Source organism: Apis dorsata, unplaced genomic scaffold (assembly GCF_000469605.1).
Source record: "Apis dorsata unplaced genomic scaffold, Apis dorsata 1.3 scaffold_113, whole genome shotgun sequence".
Classification (NCBI taxonomy): Eukaryota; Metazoa; Arthropoda; class Insecta; order Hymenoptera; family Apidae; genus Apis; species Apis dorsata.
The window spans coordinates 1394244-1414444 of NW_006263408.1; the positions used below are offsets into that span (position 1 = coordinate 1394244).

At 28.9% G+C, this 20201-nt stretch overlaps 1 protein-coding gene and 2 long non-coding RNA genes across 18 annotated transcripts in view; 1 reads left to right on the top strand and 2 right to left on the bottom strand.

Annotated features, from left to right (window-relative positions):
• Positions 1-217: 217 nt before the first annotated feature.
• LOC116185170 lies at positions 218-7974 on the bottom strand. Of its 14 annotated transcripts, none has more exons than XR_004149957.1 (5): positions 7626-7974; positions 6912-7180; positions 5667-5953; positions 3155-3376; positions 218-936 (listed from the first exon to the last, which is right to left on the bottom strand). It is a non-coding gene; the product is annotated as an uncharacterized LOC116185170 (long non-coding RNA). The 14 variants fall into 14 exon arrangements; XR_004149954.1 differs by having other exon boundaries at positions 6912-7221; XR_004149953.1 differs by having other exon boundaries at positions 6912-7239.
• Positions 7975-8122: 148 nt separating this feature from the next.
• LOC102675722 (DNA polymerase interacting tetratricopeptide repeat-containing, protein of 47 kDa) lies at positions 8123-9982 on the bottom strand. 2 transcript variants are annotated; one of them, XM_031508958.1, is made up of 7 exons: positions 9861-9982; positions 9487-9786; positions 9219-9383; positions 8948-9147; positions 8575-8855; positions 8333-8497; positions 8123-8265 (listed from the first exon to the last, which is right to left on the bottom strand). In XM_031508958.1, exons 2-7 carry the CDS (start codon positions 9752-9754, stop codon positions 8181-8183), a joined length of 1164 nt encoding a protein of 387 aa, XP_031364818.1. In that variant the 5' UTR covers positions 9755-9786; positions 9861-9982; the 3' UTR covers positions 8123-8180. The 2 variants fall into 2 exon arrangements, with proteins under 2 accessions (XP_031364818.1, XP_006612590.1); XM_006612527.2 differs by having other exon boundaries at positions 8948-9140; positions 9212-9383; positions 9861-9981.
• A 566-nt stretch (positions 9983-10548) lies between these two features.
• The window catches only part of LOC116185173, a 73918-nt gene continuing 64265 nt past the window's right edge, over positions 10549-20201 (top strand). For both annotated transcript variants that reach the window (XR_004149960.1, XR_004149961.1), the window contains exon 1: positions 10549-10997. This is a non-coding gene — a long non-coding RNA (uncharacterized LOC116185173). The remainder of the gene's footprint in view (positions 10998-20201) is intronic.

Below are 20201 nucleotides of genomic sequence, written 5' to 3' on the forward strand. Positions count from 1 at the left end.
AGAAGGTTGTGATTTGCATATAAGAGTTGAAGAGTTTTGTCGTTGTTTCCCACATGTGTTTCCTTCCGGCTGTTTTGAATGATAAAGGGAAATCCTTCTGAAGTTAGAGTTCCCTTGCTGTTTCTTTTTCCTTCATGAATATTCTTCTCTTTCTTTCGCTTTTCACGTAATATACTCTTTCTTTTTTTATTTTCCTTTCTTCCTTTATTTCTTCTCCTTTCCTTTTTTCTTTTTTTTTTTATCCTTTTCGTATCTTTTTACGACCACTTAAGTCACACAAGCCGTTCTTTACCCCGAGCGGGGTTAAAATCCCAAGGTGCTATTAAGATTCCCTTTTCGAATTAAAATTTGATCATCCTTGTTACGACAATGTGGGGCTTCCAGTGCATAGTAATCGCATTAATTGGACCAAGTTCGTTCCAGTGGAATCGTGAAAAGTTTAACGAATACCTCGCTCTCTCTTCCCGTTAATACATTCTCCTTGCATCTGAAAGATGTAGCAAGTGGTGATAAGTATGAATCTCTGTTATATGTATTCAACTTACTATTCTCGAATTTTTAAAGAAAAAAAAGAAAGAGAGAGAGAGAGAGAGAAAAAAAATACAAAGGTCGATCAGCACTCGAGGATCGGGGATGATCTCGTTTCTTCTATTTCGCAATAAACTACAGAAACGATCAGCACATATACCAATATGGAACCGTGTCAAGCTACGTATAGTGCACCACTTGACCGCTTTTTTTCCCTTCTTTCTTTTCTTTTCTTCTTCCCTTTTACCGGAACTTATTGTGTCGGATGTCGCGCGATTTTGTATCAACCGTGTTTCGGGATTCTATTTGAGTACTAGTCAAAGTCCAAATCTCTCGATGGCGGCGATGTGCAGCGTGATCTTTTCTTCTTCTTCTTCTTCTTCTCGCCTTTCTTTCACGTTGTGCCAACTGTAAACAATGTCGTCCACGTAAATCGTGCGCTTAAGAAGGTAAGATGTATAAGATGAAAGAATTGATGATCTTGTTAGAAGAACAGAGAAGATACAAATTTAAATGAATTAATATAAAAAAGCATTAAAAATGGAAAAATAGATATTTAGATGATACGATAATTTAATAAATAATAATTTTTATATAGTAATTAGTAGACATTGAGTTGATGATTTTTAAAATTTAAATTTTTCAAAAATTTTTCAAATTGATGACTATTCTCAATTTCTTCCAAAATACCAAGAAAGTGGTTATTCTTTGTTGATAATGAAGTATCAAAAATATCGTTCTCTCGTTAAATGCAAGATAGATTCTGTTAAATCGATTATCTTTTATCAATATTAATTAACATACGATATATTTACGATGAATTGTTCTTTGTATGATATAATACATAATAATGTTTCAAAAACTGTTATACGAATATATATGTATATAATAAATATGTATTTCGAAAATAGGTAATCAAATTTCGATATCATATCTATATCTATTCTATTTCATTCTATTATTTTGAAATAATTTTCAGAAATTTTTTTTAAATTTGTAATTCAATGATGAAATCATTTTTCATTTAATGATTATAATTAATTAGATAATGAAATTTGGATAAGTTTTATTATTTTATTATATTTATATACGATACATGTGTATATTTATATGTTATTATCCAACAATCATCGTATTCTAAAGATTCATTCAAAACATACAAGTTCGAGTTAATATTATTAATAGATTTAAATCCTTTAGAAGTATGGAAAAAATTTATATATCTTGAGAGAGGAGAGTTTTGTTTATATATAATTCTCTTCCATTGTAGCTAGAAATTAGATACGTATGTAAATAATATTTTACTTCAGTATTTCTCAACGTATGGGTCGTTATCTAATCATAATATTGGACAACAATACAACAATTAAAATTTTAATGAATCTTGAAATGAAAACTCTTCAAGTTGCTCGAAACACATCAAAATATGAATAAATTATATAAGTTTATTTTTATATAATGATTCCAATCTATTAGTTTTTTAAAAATTTTAAGTTATAAATATTTGGATATTTCATATTTATAAACACAGTATTACAAACTGAAATTGAAATATATAGAAATGCTATTTTATATAATATCAATTTAATTACTTATTTCTATATATCATAAATATTCTATCATCTAGTATCAAATATTGAATCAAGATTTTAATTTAATTGATTAATTAATTCTTACGAGTAAAAGAAATTAATCATTAATTGTTCATTAAAAATATAAATTGTTGCCCTATCTGATGCATATAAATATTAAATAAATAATTAAATCCAATTGACGATTAATCTCCTGTTTTATATTATTGATATTTCGTTTCGATTGTATATTACTTTAATCGTTAATCATTATTGCTATTTAAATATTTTATATTGTAATCATTAATCTTTAATTGCGTTAAATATTGCCCAACATCGATTTCTGGAATTACAAGGAAAAGAAAAGAATTTTTTGAATAAAAATCTTTGATATATTTCACGTTTTTCTGTTTATTTAGCAGTGATAAATTCAAATATCTAAAAAATCTATCACGAAATCAATCAAAAATATAGAATTATTAAAACAAATGAAATTCATTCGAAAAGTTTGTTGTAATTCCTATGTTATATTTCTAATCCTATTTATATTTCAAATCTTCTGTTTCATTTCAAATTTTCAATAAAATTAAGCTAGAATTTTGAATTTAAACTTTTAACTCATATTATTTATAATTAAAAATTCGAAGTTAACATTTTTATTCCATTTTTAAATCTAAAATAAAAAATAATTAACCAATTGTTTTGCATAAACTTTTCAATGTTGAATAAAATAAGTAATAAATAATAATCTCAATGTAACTTAAATATAAATATAACTAATTATACTATATATATAATTTAAATATTTAATGCATTTCTTTCTTAAACATTCAATGCATTATTCCTATTCTATAAATCTCTGTATGTACTGCTAATTTATATAACTTTCATGATCTATTTTATTATCCCTATCTTCAATCCCTCTCTAAAACTCATGACATTTTCAAAAATATTTATTATCAAGAATTGATTTCTCTATTTAACTAATCAAAATTATGAATTCTCCAAATCATTAATTTCACTATCCATTATAATTGAATAATATTATAATGAACCTTTCGTTATTGAATAATTTAAGTGTCTTGCCAACAGCAAATCTATAACGAAATACGATTTCACCTAACAAACTCATGATCCATTCCCAATGTCCAAACGGTGTTGATTCATCATCCTGCTTTTTTCTTCATTCCTTTTATCCCAGTTATTTTTCAATGTTCTTAAAATGAGTTTACATTGGCATTCATGAACAACGCCGTCGGGTAGCATTCTTGACGTAACTGGAACAGCAATTGCACGAACGTAATATATTGCATTCACACGTCCGTGTATTGCGCAGGCGCATCACTTTTTACAAATTGTTTAAGGTTATATCGTCCGTTCCTGTTCCGAACGGACATTGGTCGGAAATGTATAAGTATAATTTGAACTAATTCGCACCGAATAAAGCGTGCATAATGTGAAAATATTGGCAGCAGTTTGTTTAATGATAAAATAAAAAATGAATAAATTTCTGGCTAAGCAATTTGGATAACCGATCGATGTTTTCGCGGCTGAAAAAGAGAACGAATTGGGTCGAAACTGGTCTCGATGATTGCCACGGTGATTTTCGTAATCGAAACCTTGACGCGATATCGCTGACATTAATACCTGTTATGTTAATGAAAAACGATAACGACCCGCAGGATCTATCTTGAGACCAGCTTATACCGAGATACTGGCAAGGATAAATGAACGCTTTAATAGATATTTTTTTTTATCGATAAGAAAATATTATAATTACAGGACGATTAAAATATTTTTCTAATACGTTTTATATTATCTCTACAAAAAATATCGTATGAAATATAATTACCAGATGTAATCTTTATGCATATGCATAATTTATTTTATAAACATTTAAACTATAGAACTGGTGTAAATATCATTTCAGAAGTCTAAAGAACTAATAGATAATTCCTTCTAAAATCTAATTATAAGTTTACCAACTGGGTTATAGATATATTAATTGAACAATATATATTGGTATACATATAATGTATAATGTATATTACAGTATTTGAACTAGAAAAGAATAATTTTAAAGAATAAAAAGTAAACAAAAGTTGATTTACTTGAAACTTATTTATTAAATTATAAATAATTTCATTTACTAGATTAAATATTATACTTGGATTAGATATTGAATAAAATGAAACTGAAAGATACATAAAATATAGCAAACCATTTCATTTTTTTTTATTTAATAAAAAATTAAATATTTATAACTTGAAAAATATTTTAATAAATTAAATATCAATTTTTTATTTGTTCAATTTCTAATCAATTCTTAAAAATTTTTATCTACTTTGTTCAAACAGTTATGGTCTTAATTATTACATCAATCTGCAACACGAATAGTATTATAATAACATTTTTAACGTAGTCTATATTCAACAATCAAAACAATTTAACTTTCGCTAAGTTTATTTTACAATTTCCCAATAGATATAGATGAACATGAACAAATGCTTAATCGTATGAATGAGAAGATGAAATAATTAGAATTGATCTCCATTATTAAAAGAACATTCAGCGTTTTTTTCACTATCTTTAGTTTCTGTCGCGAACAGATATATGGAACGTACAAAGAGAAAATAGGCAGGAGAGACGAAGGAATCACAGATATGAGAGAAAAATAGCAAACGTCGCTAGAAAAAGTGAGAGAAAAGGTCGATCAGAGAATGGCTGACAGAAAAGAACGAAAAGTAGCAAAAAGTAAGAGAACAAAGGTACGCGGATGAAAGAAGCAGAAATTGGTAAAAGTAATATAAGAGCAAGGAAAATGCAAGAATGTATGTGACTAAATGTAGAGAAGCAGGATGATGAGGTCGACTGAATGCCGTTAGACCGTGTCGTGATGCAGCTACATACATACTTATATATACATATACGTATATCCATATAGCTTCGTGTGAAATATCATCGCTCATAGAAAAGAACAAACGAAAAGCAGAAAAATAGAGAAAGAGACAGATTAACAAAGAGAGAGTCACCGACGATCCGAATTCACGAATCTGTTCGTGACAGTTTTGCATGAGATGGAACGCAAAAGTATAATTCTATTGTGGCATTGTCCACATTGTTCATGTATTGAGACATTGTTTCATTCGTTTCGATCATTCTTTTTTTTTTTTTTTTAATTTAGAAAAAATTAAGTGAGATCAAAAAATGGATAGAGAGACGAAATAATCTGAGAAAATTATCGATTTGATATTTTTTTTTTATCTTTTTCTAATTGTTTCATTTAATTATAGTAAGGTATAATAATATAATATTAGAAAGGAATAAACAAGGGATGTTATTCTCTTAGTATCTTGGCCGTGTTTATAGACAAAATAATTAGAGCAAAGGAGAAAGTGCAGAAATTTTGAAAAATATGCATTTAGAGCGTTTACACAAAATTTCATGAATAATAATCATAATAATTATATATTCCGTATAGATATATTAAAAGAGGAAAAAAAGATTAATTAAGTTTCGTTGAATTTCATATATATCGCGTATATAATATAATTGCATTGTACATACGGTATTTTCTCACTAATCTATTCTTTCTACAGAATTTCTCTTTTTACTGACGTAAATCGACAGAGCCGAGATAGCTATCTTTGGTATGTCTTTCTGAACGTAATGTGAACCTCACACACGATATCTTGGAATTTTTTTCCTCTCTAGTAGATTGACTCGTTGTTACAACCGGTCCGATTCGCAGATTTTTCTTCTCGCCTGACGCAACTCTTTCGACATATGTATACCGGCCATTTGCTTCAGGGCATCGGATAAAGATGCATCGTGGTCCACTATAGCCTGCGAAACTAGGACACGTAATCATCCCACCACTTCCTCGAGACCAACCTGTGTTTCTTGTTCTGTTCGCTCACAACTCTCGTAATACGATTTAGAAGATAATGAAGGTAGAAAATCGATTGATTCATGCCATTAAATATAATTTTATCATCAATTTTACATTGAAAAATGTCGTCAATTGATATTATATATATTTGGATTTATGAATTTTTGTGAGATAAATTATGATATATTTACAACCGTAAATTAGTATGTAAGTATTGTAAAAAGAATATTTCATTCTTAATAAACATAAAAAATAATTGATAATTATATATAATAATTGATAACAATAATAATTAATATGGTCTATTGATATAGTGATTTAATATTGTATTTTCATTTTTTTTAAAAATATAAATTTTAAAAAGTTCTGCTCTAAAATTGTATTTTTTGAAATGTATTACTATTAATGCCAAGCAACGATATGTTTTTTTATTTTAATCAATTTAGAATAAATATATCTTGGCGATGTGACATAAGAATAAAAATAAAATATAATTAATTATTTTTTAATTATTTTTTAATTATTTCTAATATTAATTTTATCTGAAAGTTTTTAATTCGATTAAATATAAATAAAAAAATATATAATTCGAATTCCCACTTTCTTGTTATTGTAATTAAATGAAATCCATTTATCTGAGTCTAAGAATAACTATCTTAAAAAAATAAAAAAAAAAAGAAAGAGACAAACGATGAGAGAAAGGTAGTCACGAGTAAGTATAATATAATATAATTTCTTAATGATTCTTTTAGAAATAATTCTATCATAGAATTTTTCTCACGAAATACTGTTATATAGCATAAAATATATAATAATTTTGATATAAATAATTTTTGTTAACAAATTAATTAAATAGAACTAATAAGATGAAGTTATTAATAATTACGATTGAATTTTGGTGAATTTCAATTTTGTCGCACCTCAAATTGCTCGACGTTTGAATCTGCGTTACGATGCAACAATGACCTCATGAATAATTTAACACGCCATTGTTTCATTGGTATGTACTAATAACATCACGTCAGTTGTAACGTATCTGACACTGATTCACTCCGTGAATACGTTTTTTCTTTATTTTACATTCGGTCACCCATGGCTTTTATTTTTAAAAATTGTTAAACCCGGATGCGTGCGATTTTTATCGATCTTGCAATATCGACACGATGCAACAGTCACCATTTCTATGTAACTGCAATTCCACATCACTTGAAATTAAAATGGATCTGCATACTATATGATTACGATTCACTTTCAATAAGACAATAAAAGTTAACGAAATGTTTGTAGAATTATATAAAAAATAAATTAATTGCTAATATAAAAGAGCTATATTATTTATAAAATTAAATTTATTTTTTAGAAACATTATTTTTTGAAAAATAAAAATCAGAAATTCATCCATTTAATAATTCCATGAATTATTACCTTATTTCTCGAATTAAGATTAAATGAAGCATGAATAATTTAAAATTTAAATATAATTTCTATTCATGGAAAAAAAAATGGATATTTTTCATTTGATATAATAATGCAATATAAAATTTATATATTAAATATAATATTAATTATTAAAAAATACTAACAATCTATTCCTACAGAAGAAATTATTGAAGAAATAAGAAATGAAGAAGTACAAAATTTTGCCTGCATTGCTTTGGCATCATTTGTGTCCTGTTCCGCTTCTCTTCCACGTTGAAAAATCTTATTTCACAATTCAAATTTGAACTAATTAATGTTCAACATCCATTAATAAATTATTAATTTTTTTTAATCGTCTTTCTAACACAACACGTTTTCATCACTGTATTAACACAAATTTGTCGTAACAATTAGAAATGCAACCGCTTCAAGACGCATTCACACGTTCTAGAGCGTCTCTTGAACTGAATTTCTAACTCAGGCCCTGACTCTTTATGCCCATTTGGCTCTGGCAGGTGTTACAGATGGCACCACTGCTCAATCATCTATTATCGGTCCCTCTACATTTATGTTAGTTATAAAATGGAATCTATTTATATTAATTATTTTTTAGAGGAAATATATTAAATTTTTTTTCGAAATAATAATGTTTTTTTTCATATTTTCTTTCAACTTAATTTAGGGGAAAGGTAGTAATAATTAATAATTATAGTTTTATGTATTTTTTATGAATTTATTTTTTTTATAAATTTAAAAATAATATATATAATTTAATAATTCATTAAGAATCGTTTTTCTGCTTCACTAGACTTTACAAATATCAAAAATGCCGGTGTACCTCCTCGTACTATAAATCTGAAATTTTTTATTTTATAATTATTTGGGATTTTAATTTTTTTTAATTTCTAATTTTCACACTTACTGCTCGTTCTGCAATATTTTTCCTAGAGACTGATCAATGTCCACCTTATATAAAGAACATTTATCTTTACCCTCAAAATAAACATTTATATTCTGAAGAATATAACGTTTCTGTGAATCCCATTCAGGTGGTTCATTAAACAACTGTTCTAATTGTTCTATCAACCTGAATAAGCAAATTTATATGAAATAGTCTTTAATTTTTTAAATAATTTGAAATACTTATGTTACATAAAATCATACAATGTATCTTCATGGAAATTTTGTATAAAATCTGTTTGTTGTGTTTCTGGATATAAAATCATAACTGGCCAAATAAGCTTATTTTGTGCATCCAAATGAACCCTATTCTGTGCTATTTGTGGTATTTGAGGTTCCAAATCTTTTAAATCTGGATTTTTATTTTCTTCGATCAATTCTAAATTAATCTTATTTCTTTTTATTATATTTAATAATTCTTCTTCTTTTTTATTTAATTGTTTTTCTAATCTATCTTGTTTTCTTTTATCTCTTTTTAAACGGTCCTATAAATATTCAAATATGAATTATATCTATATATTATATATTATATATCTAAATATTTTATCAAATTCGTATAATATTATATATATCTTACTCTTGCAGCAACTGCTTGTGATTTTAAATGTAATATTATTTTATCAGTGGGAGATTCATCAAGTAACTGATCACAAAAATCAATGCAATTATCATAATCTTTTATATATAAACAACAAGTAGCAGCTCTATTTAAAGTTTTTGTATAATTTGATTTTAATTTCAAAGCTAGTTTGCAATCATTTAAACTTGATCTATAATTTAGATAAAAAATGATCTTAATATTGTAAGAAATCAATGCATTATCTAACAGATCAAAGTATACCTATAATTTTTTAACATAAAATGTGCAGCAGCTCTATTATTATAAAGCTGAGCCATTAAATCAACATCTTTACATTTAGTTCTTATGCCTTCTGTATAACTCAGAATAGCTAATCTATATTTTTTATATTTAAAATTGAAATTTCCATCTTCTTTATAATTATTAGCAAGTTCTATAAAACACATGCATAATTATAATATTATTAATATCTATATAAAATTTATATTAATAAATTATAATTAAAAGATAATTAAATTTTAAAAATAAATTCAAACCCTCAGGTGTATTTTCATCTTCTCCATATTTGAGCTGTTGCAATCCTTCCATCAAGGGTGAAAGTTCTTCTCCAGGTTCTGGTATTTTTTTCATAAAAAATGGATGTTTTTCCATTTCTTGTTCCCACTGATCTTCTGGCCATCCTTCTGTATAACTTTTTTTTTCTAAATTACTTATATATTCATCGAGTTCATCATCTAATTTTGAAGCAAGTTTTAATCGTTCTTCATCAGTCCATTTCTTATTCTTTTCACTCATTTCTTCCATTGTTTAATAATTATTTATTTCAATTTTATTTATTTATAATAAATAAATGTGCACAAACATAAATATTTTTGAAAATATTTGTTATAAATTATTTAAAATTATTTACCAAACGAAATAAATATTATTAAGAGAAAAGTATAACTACTTTGATTTCATGAACCATAACCTCCAAAATTTCATATGTATCATTTCTAAATATTATAACATTACCGACAGAGTATGTTTTTCCATTTCTCTCAATGATGGCGTTACTAGTTTCTCTCAAATATTTAAAAAAGTATTGTTTCTAAGCATTTATATATAAAATATTTTTTCTATCTAATTCTTTATAAAAAATTAAATTTATTTTAAATTAAACAAATTCTTAATGGATTCAAAAAACACAATTTCAATTATGACAAAATTACAGAACATAAAGTAATTAGTATTTTAAAATTAAAATTAGAATGAAAAAAGTATTCGAATGTTCTTTAATTGTTTAATAATAATTAGAAGTGTTTAATGAATATTTTTTAATTTTAAAAAGAATGAAAAATAATCTTATAACATTGTGAAATTCATTATTGAAATTATTATTCTTCGTTTCGAATTGGTTTATATGAAATGAAAAAAAGAAGGGCGGGTAATCCTACAATAAAATCCGTATTGAAAGTTAGGGATGAGAAAAGCTAGAAGAGATACGTCGATCGGATAGTAGGGGTGGTTAAGGTTCGGACATTTACGCAAACATTCGGGTTTTGGCCCCTTTGTGTTCGGCTAAGCAAGATGGCGCTCGGTGAAAGCTGGTCCACGATTGGTCGATGAGACCGCACCGCGAATCTCCCGAGAACAGTCGCTTCCACGGCCTCGGAGCGGGCGAGTTGTTGATCCCCTTGGAAAAAAGGAAAACACGCTCTCTTGTTGCGGCGACGAGTGTAATGGCCACCGTGGGCCTAGGATAGTAAAGGAGGTGGTTGGGATTCTTTGATCAAAACGCTGGCAATCAACAAACGACTTATCAGCTAGTTAAGATCAGTGAATTTAATTCGTGTGTGTCGAACTGCCGCTTTTTCATTTTGATCAGTGGCTTTTGCCCGGTGAAGAGTGCGTGTACATCAAGTAGTGCATCAGTGTACTTAATGTGTGCCAGCCATTGTCGAGCGTGCATCGTAGTGCCGGTCATCTAATCATCGACCACACTGGATAATATTGCTTATTCGTTTTGTTATTGGATTCTATCTTTTTAATACACAACGCATCAACGGTGAGTATTACAATATAACTAAATGAAATCATATCACGATATTGATGACCGTGCGTATACATCAGAAGAATAGCAAGTTTAACATTCACGATGTGTGTATATTGTGATTGTTTTGTTCTCTCTCCCTAAGAGAGAAATATTTATTTATTGATATTTTCGTATAGAACTAGACGCACCCTCAATCTTTTCTATCGTATAATTTTTGCTCTATTATTTCATGATTTTAAGAAAAATTCTGATTCATTTACGGATCGTAAAGATATGTTTCTGTTACTCAATCGTTCGCACATGTACGTTCTATCTTCCCATGGGGGAAAAGTCCATTTATTGTCATATGCAAGTAGTAATGAGAGTATGCGCGTTGCGAAGTACGATCAATTTCGGAAGATCTACCATCACGCTACAAAAGATGTCGCACCACCCTTTTCGCTAGTTTATTGTTGCTAAATGTTTTCGACTGGTTTTTCGTTTATCTCAAAAAGTGTATTTCTTTTTTTGTTTCATATCTCATTCATTTATATATTCAAAATGTTCAGCTCCTATAAATAGCATTAAATGTCAAATTATCAGTTTCAATGGAAATTAAAATGATTCGTTAATACATCTACATTTTAACGTCTTATTAATCGCGTATTAAGGTTATTGTTTTATTTTTCTTATGATTATGTATACTGATAGAGTAAAGACAACTTTGCAGTTACTTGTCAAAACATGTTAAACGAATAAAATGAGAGAATACAACGATCTCATCGTGTTATTAACTCTTCGTTTGTTTTTCAAGTGCATCTTTTCATTGTTTTTTCACTGATTACTACTGGATGGGCGTATTCTTTCTTTTGCAAACAAGTGTACTCCATGATAATCTTATTTGCGTGAAAAGTATAAACACGTTCTGCTAATCATAAATGATCCATTTCGCCACTTTAATAGAGATCATTCGGAATATTGTGAAATAATGTATCGCGAGTCGTAACAGGTGCCCTCATCCATTACTCTTTTCCATTCTTTTTGTAAAGCACGTGCCTCGCGTTTAGAACCAAGATATTCATATGTCATTATTAAAAATATTATTAATTTAGAAATGATCATATTGTTTTCTTTGTTCTTTTTTTAATTGATAAATATTTGTATATGAAACATTTCTGCTATTCTTTAATTTTAGCATTAAAATTATCACGTTTCTCACGCGATCTAATTCTTTGCGCGTCTATATATTTCGTGTTATACATGGCATTCGTAATATCGAAAGTAGAACGTTAGCACGTGTCGCTGATATGTGTTTCTTCATTTCACTCGCGGCGAATTTTGGATCATATAAACTATCGATTTCCAACATGGATGAATAATTTTTTTGAGCGGTGGTTTTTAATTAAATTTTGTTACTGAACGCAGATCATACATTCAATTCTGAGAATTTTATTTGGAAAAAATATTATTTTTTATATGTTGGTTAGAAAAAATTGTTAATAAATAGCGTGAAAAAAATAAATAGGTTATGTTATCGATGTATTATTAGAAGCTTATTCCTATATCGACGATCTTTTATGAATGTCAAGAATAAGCTTATGTATAATGTGAAAATAGTCAATGAGATATTTATTCATACATACACAAAAACAAATTTTTATTAGATATATACACTTCCAATTGAAATAATATTTTAAGTTATATATAATAACTAACTATATAATATCGTATAATAAATCATCAAATATTTTTTTTAAGTTAATTTTCCAAAAATATGATTACGAGATAATCTTCATACTATGATTTTTGGCAATGTTAAAAGTACATGTTAATGTTATTTATATAAATTAAATTTGTTTATATAAATACATCAAATTTAAACTTTAAATAGAATGAAATCAACATAACCTCAAAAAATATTATAATAGAAGTTGCAATTTAAATCACTAATTAAATAAATTATTATTAAATTTAATAAGTAATAAATAATTATTAAAGAAAATGTGTTAAATGAAAAGACTAGTTGTCATCGATTGATTTGTACGTAAGTACTTTGTGTTCGAGATGACGGGTTGCGCACGAAATGACGCTTGGAATACTTTCGATGAGATCCTCTCGTGAAATTCTTTTTGACGTTGATTGCGCATACCCTACACGTGTCAGCTTTAAATCTCGTTCAAAAGCCCGCTATTCGAGGCTTCGTTTCTTAAATTTCGTTGCGCTTCCAGTTGACAATCTATTAATCTGCCATGATTTATGCACATAAATGCAATTAAACCAGAAGCCTATTGATATGAGTAATAAATTCGACGATAGAGATTAGCTCAAGCCACTAATAATTGAGGATTTCTCGACGGGTAGCTTTGTGGTCAAGTATTCGTTGTTAAGTCTAGGAGTGTTTAGTGTGTATAGATGCGTTATGTTGTCTCTAAATCACGCGGTCGTAATAATGTATTACTGAAAGTAGCGCTTAATCCCGGGATGATTTGTGACGTTTACTGATAGAGCATTATAATACTTTTAATGGCTATCCTGTCAGCTTGTAATTTATTACGTTATATAAAATTGGAAAAAAGATAAAAAATATATATATGTATATATTTTTTTTATATTTTTTTTAATTTTGTTAAATTTTTTTAATTACAATATTATTCTACTTAATATAATTTTAAGATTTTATTCCATTTAGTATTCTATATAATTTTAAATACCAAGTGAAATATATAAAGATTTTCCCAGAGATATTTCATCGGCAGGTGTACAAACAATTTCACCGACGGGTGCATCGATAACGTTGTGAATATTAACTTTTTCTTTTTTTGAATCGTATATCCGGATAATAACGATTAAACGGCGTTGGTCCGTTGTACGTTACGGTCTCGTAAATGTCATGCCCGACGATAAAAATTTTCTGTCGCGTTGCGTTATACCTTTTTCTTTCGAACCACTGACTGCATCACAGTATTTAAAAATTCGTGGTCGATAAACATATAAGCAAACGAGAATAGAACATCTTCGTTATATGAATAAAAGAAAGATATATCAGAGTTGAATCTTGGTAATTTAAACGTCTTAATAAGATTATAATTTTGTTTGTTCTCTTTGGCACCGCTATCTATAAGGTGTCTTACCTACAATTCATCTATTTATATAAAATATTATGAAATTTAACATTCAAAATGTATAACAGATGAACTAATATCTATCGCATTTCACATTTATTCATAACAAGCTTGAATATTCTATGAATATTTCGAATATACAAAAATAAAATATAAAACAATCTTTGAGCGACCGAAATTAATGACTAAAATTAAAATAATAAATAATATAAGATTAATATTAAATTATTATTGTAATTTCAATTATTTTGATCGTCCAAAGGTTGCTTTATATTACATTATTTTATTTTCGCATTCCATCCAATCTTGTGGATAGATATTAATGTGTAATGATTTTTTTTCATACATTATATGTTGAATGCTGGTTATGATGTTTACAAAAACATCAGATAATCAATGGTCTTATACATACTGACTCATACATATTGACATACATAATACTGATCTTGAATGCATATGAATAAACACTATTTAATGTGTAGTATTGAAAGACTTTTATTAATATCTTAAAAATTAAATAACTATTGAAGTTAAAATTTATTTAGGATCCGTGTTTCTTTCTAATCAATCAACCATCGATGCTTTTCAAAAATATAATAAAAATAATTATATACTTATAAATTTTTCTTTCACAATTTGAAAAATATTAACATTAGCATTTTATATCAAATTTTCATTTACTTATTTTTTCCAATTACTTTTGCGCAATAACATTTGATATAATTGAAATTTCCATAACTCGATGATGTTAGCATTATCTTTGAAATTCCACATATCGAAATATATACTTTAGATGTATAAAATCTAGCAAAAAAAAGAAATTCATTTCTTCATCGTGTTTCATTGCAGGGTTGTTGTGTTATGTATTGCGGGAGAGGGGGAAGAGAAAACATCACCGTTTAACTCGTTGAAATCCGACTATGTTTAATGAGACGTCAAGAATTTGATGCAAGTTTCGAAGGCACGATAAAGAAAGACAAAGAGAGAAATATACACCGCGGGGCGGTCTTTATAAAGACAGCCTTTATATTTGACCGGTCGGAAATTCAGTGAGCATGTGGCAACGTCGGATATATCCCTCTCTGTGTTTCTTTCTCCCTCGGGTCGAGGCTCGATTCGTTGGCCACGCATCTTTTTCCAGCAGCGACGAACCGGCGGTCGGCCATCGGGGCCCCATCGCGTTGTGTACCCATAGCAGAAAGTTTCTTCTACCTTTGCCACGCCACCACCTTACACCCCATCCACCATATTCTTTTATTTTATTATTTGACCCGACCTCCGACGAGTTAGGCTGTTGCCTTCGCCTTTACAGTCTTGTTCACTCTCTTTTCTCTAACTTGTTCTCTCTCTCTGTCTTTCACTCAACTGTAGCCTCTTCCCCCCACCACCTGTACCTTTCTCTTCGAAGCGATTCGCTTCGCGACTAACGAAGAAACTGGAATCACGTTGTATGGATACGAAGAAGATCCTCGTACGAAGAGAAATCTCTTCGTTGGATTTTTTTCCCGAATCTCCTCTTAGTATTTTTTATCTAATATAATAGAGTGTGTTCCCATGTATATACAGAATTAGTTTAGTCCAAATTTTCCAAGAGCCAAATGAATATTTTTTTCTATTTATGTTGGACGCGTTATCGATACTTGCGCGTATGAGTGAAAGGCGCGCATATTAAAACTTGAGGAGACTCGCCAGGAATCCAGGAAGAGACGCTGTGAAGCATCAGCGGTTATGGGGGAAAGGAAATCATACGTAGCCGACTATACGGAGGGAAACTTTTCATAATGTAGGATCCGTTTAAAAATTTTTCAATCGTGCTCGCTGATATCGTGAACTTTGCATTCCTCACATTTTTCATGGATAGTCGGATCATATGGAATAATATTGACTCACCTGAAGTAACCTTTCACATTCTTGCATTTTTACCCTAATATTTGGTATTACGTGCATGTGTAATCGAAAATGATATTATTCTTTTTTTTTTTCAATTTGTTTAGTTCCCACGATAACACACCCTAGTTTGAGTCATAGTATCGTACGTTATCAACTGTGGGTGATAATACATATGAATTTATATTTATTTTAAACGTGAGCTTTCATATTTTTTCTATTTTTTTTATTTTTTATTTTTTTCATTTTTTATTTGAAATTTTTATCAGATTATAATAGAATGTTAGAGATTTTAATTTTAATCGGATTTAAAATATATCGAATTAGGATTATTACAAATCTTCAATAAATAAAATAAACTTTAAATTTTTTGATTAAAATTAAATTTAATTATATATATTGAAATATTGAGTTTAACGTTATGAAGATGAAGTTCTTCCATATTTAACATCATGTGAAATGAAAAATTGTCAATAAATTCTAAAAAAACCTGATACTCATATACAAGTTAATTCACATGATTTTTTTTTATCTCTTCTTTCACATTCATTTTTATTTTTCTCTTTAATTTCTTTGTTCAACGAAAACAATATGCTAACCGTATTAAACGTACACCCGTCTTCAATACTTTTCATTATTTTTTTTAAGATATGTCCATCCTCTTTCTCCATTATGCGCAAAGAATTGCGTTAATTCGTAAATCGCAAATAATATAATTACCAACAATAACAAAATTACAAATATATTTTTATGGACTGCACAAATTTACGAATTAAGCTAATTATTCAAAAATCAATCACGTGCGATTGTTTTATTTAATATACAACATACAAATGACTCTCACGAAACTTCTGTTGCCATGCTTTCTCGCACAGAAACGCACGCAATCGGTTAAATGTTAATTAACATCTTGACCTTTAGCCGATCGTTCACGTATAATTGCAAGGATGATAATCCCCGATACTCAACTGACTAACGGCCGTTAATATTTTAACGCACTTTTCCTCCTGTCCTATCCTTCTTCGTCGTTTTTGCCTCGAGAGAAATTCTCACTATGTAATTCTCGCTGTGTTCGTAACCGTGGAAAGATGATTCGTTTGGGTGGGAGAAGAAAGTAAGTGTGGTGGTTTGCAACATAAAAAAAAACTTTTAGTTCTCGCGAGTTATAAGATATCCAAAACACAGGTGCTCGTTTCTCGATTCTCACGAGAGAAGGTTTCACCATATCGCTTCTATTCGATTCCTTCTAGCACAGCAATTAGAAAACACGTAAACGAGTTTTCGGTACGTTAATCCCAAAGAACGTATGTAATTCCAAGCCGCTGGTGCATCCTGGTGTATCCCTATTCCCCCTTACTTTCCTCGCTTCGTGTTGCCTCTGTTGAATGACCCCATGGACTTACGCTCACAGACACAATCATATACATAGCTGTGTACTTATATACACGTGCATGGCTTATCGAATAGAGGAGACCGGTTGTTAGAAGTTTAATAGAACGGTGGGGAAAGCACGTGCGTCGCTTCACTTTTTTCCCTGTGTGTGCAACACAGTAGATATTTAAAATATTTTACATAATTATGACAGAGTTATAACATTCTTTTATTATATCGTATTCTCCAATAGTTTGATACAATAATTTGATACAAAAAAGCAATGAGAAAGATAATATCATTTTGCGACAAATAGGCAACTCAAAGTGAAAGTGAATCATAAATATTGAAATATCACACTGCTTTTGTCAGAGCAATTGTTTTTTTACAAAATGTGCTTATGTATGCTATTGTTACATTATTTCATATATTATTCTCACAGTAGCTCCAGGAATGATCTTAGAACATGATATTACCATATAATACACAATTACCTACAAATCTGTATTACTCTGTATAAATTTCTTTCAAGAAAAAAAGATTCTTTATTGTTTTTGTTTCTGATTTAATGTAACATGCATGATGAGTAGGTGTCTATAATTTATACAGCCTTATGATATTATAAAATCAGAATTATTTTTATTACTTCTTCCTTACTGCAAGATATTCATCTATAAATGCAATTTATAATTATAATAAAATTATAGTTAATTATAAAATTATATATTTTTACATTTTATTATACAAATCTATTATTAATTCTAAGTAATTCTAAATACAGTTGGATGATTCTATAGAATCGTCCAAGTTTCTATCAGGATGACGTGTCCCAAGAATCGATCGAGACACAAGCACGTATGATCGATATGCATAAACGATCTCTTTTTGTAAAAAATTCATTCGAATCTAGCGGAACTCTTGCCGGCGGTTGTATTATGGAAATCAGTGGAATCGGAGTGCCGAGTATGCAAGACACGTGAATTAAACACGTAATACTCCGCAGTGTGCACCTGTCGCGCATGCAAATCACTTAAGCCGCTGAGCCTGCTCCTGGCCGGTTTCCGAGCTTTTTCGTAAGCGATGCATATCACTGCGCGCACGTTGCGCTCTCGATTGTAATGCCCGTTCTTTGCGCGCGCACTTTTACACCTTTCTCTTTCTTTCTACGCTATAGATCTCTCTATTTTACTTTTTTCACGCGCGCATGCGTACATCTCCGAATTTTTAAATTTATTTTTATTTCTATCTTTTTCTGTCTATTCTTGTTGTATTTTTTTGTTTCTTAATTTTTCATTTTGCTTCTTTTTTGTTTTTTTTTTTCTCCCTTGTAACTTTCACGTTTCTCTCCGTCTCTTCTTTTCTTTTTCTCATAAATTTCTCACATTCTCTTTTCTTTCTTATCATCAGTATATAACCAGCCTTGTAAGCATACTATACACATCAATGATTAGATACAATCAGTTACGTTTTCTTTTTACTCGTGCATGTTTCTTCGTCGTTTCTTCGATTTGATTATTCTGGAATATTTATCGATCGAGTATATATCTATTTAAGTTAATATTTAATGAAATTTATGTTACGTACAAATTTTTCCTTTGCAGTTCGTAACGATTACACAAATATAATTTCATATTCGTCGTTATTATTACCCACCACTGAATATTAATCATCAGGAGATCTTGCGTCCTGATAAATTACCCTGTAACTGGCGTTCGCCTTCTTCCGTCGTCTTCTGTGCCCGAGATATTATTCACTGCGTTTTCTCGTTCGAGGAAAATAGGTTTCAGCTGCGTGTGGTAGGTCAGTCAAGCTTCCTGTAAACACGATGAATAATTCAAATTGCGCTAAGCACATACCGTGAATAATCTTCAAAGACAATATTAGATAAATTTCGATCAAGAATATTAAACATTTTTGATTGATTGTAAAATTCAATGATATTAGTCTTTGAGTTTTGGAAATTGCTTACTTTTCGAGGTTTCTATGTTTGAGTTTGATTTCAGTTATATTAGGTTAAATTAAGTTCGAGTTTAATTAGGTTACAAATTTAAATAATAGTCTTTGTTACTAATATCACGTAAGAAATTAAGAAAGAGAATCGCACAATAAGGAATTCATAGATTACTATCTTATAAGATTACAAAACTATATATCTATATATAAATCTATATATATATATATATATATATATATAGCTATTTTTTTAAAATTTTATATTCTGAGTATACTCAAAATAAAACACTAAGATCAATATCGAAAACTTATATTAAATATTTTTCAAAAACTATTAGAACAATTTAAACAATATTTAAACAAAGAACTTGATAAAAGAAGTTACTCATTGTGAAAAATATTAGCCTCACTCAGAACTTTAAAAGTTAATTATGTAAATATTATCGGATCGCTGCTGATAATAATAATATTGATTTTGTAAAAACAACATACTTTTAAAAAATATTTTCATGTTTTTAACAATCGTGAAAGAGGAAAAAAAATGTGAAATTCGTCAAAATGATGCATTTTAATAGTTTTATAGTAATTCGACTTCGATTTATTCGAAAATAGATCAACTATGACAGAAGAGGAGGTATGTTTAAAATATTTGTTATAGATCGGTAGTTATCGGAATTAGGCAACCGATGATTCACGTTCCATCACGAAATACAAACAGTATTGAAATAACGACACGTCCATCCTCTGTTCATCGCTCGGCTATCTTGACCAACTTATTTGCATACCAGGCAGACTAACCGGTCGAAGGCATCGCGAGAGCTGAATTTACACTTAAAGGGGCTGCAAGAATTACCGCTTGACAAATTTCTTAGAAAATTGTCTCGTACACACCAGGTCACCCGGC

Bases quoted from the DNA above. Each gene is read 5' to 3' on its own strand.
- LOC102675722 (XM_031508958.1), bottom strand. From the start codon at position 9,754: ATGGAAGAAATGAGTGAAAAGAATAAGAAATGGACTGATGAAGAACGA. The intron at 9,384-9,486 runs GTTTGAATTTAT...TGTGTTTTATAG, and splicing joins AGATGAAAATACACCTGAGG to AACTTGCTAATAATTATAAA. The intron at 8,266-8,332 runs GTAAGTGTGAAA...AAAAAATTTCAG, and splicing joins AAAATATTGCAGAACGAGCA to ATTTATAGTACGAGGAGGTA.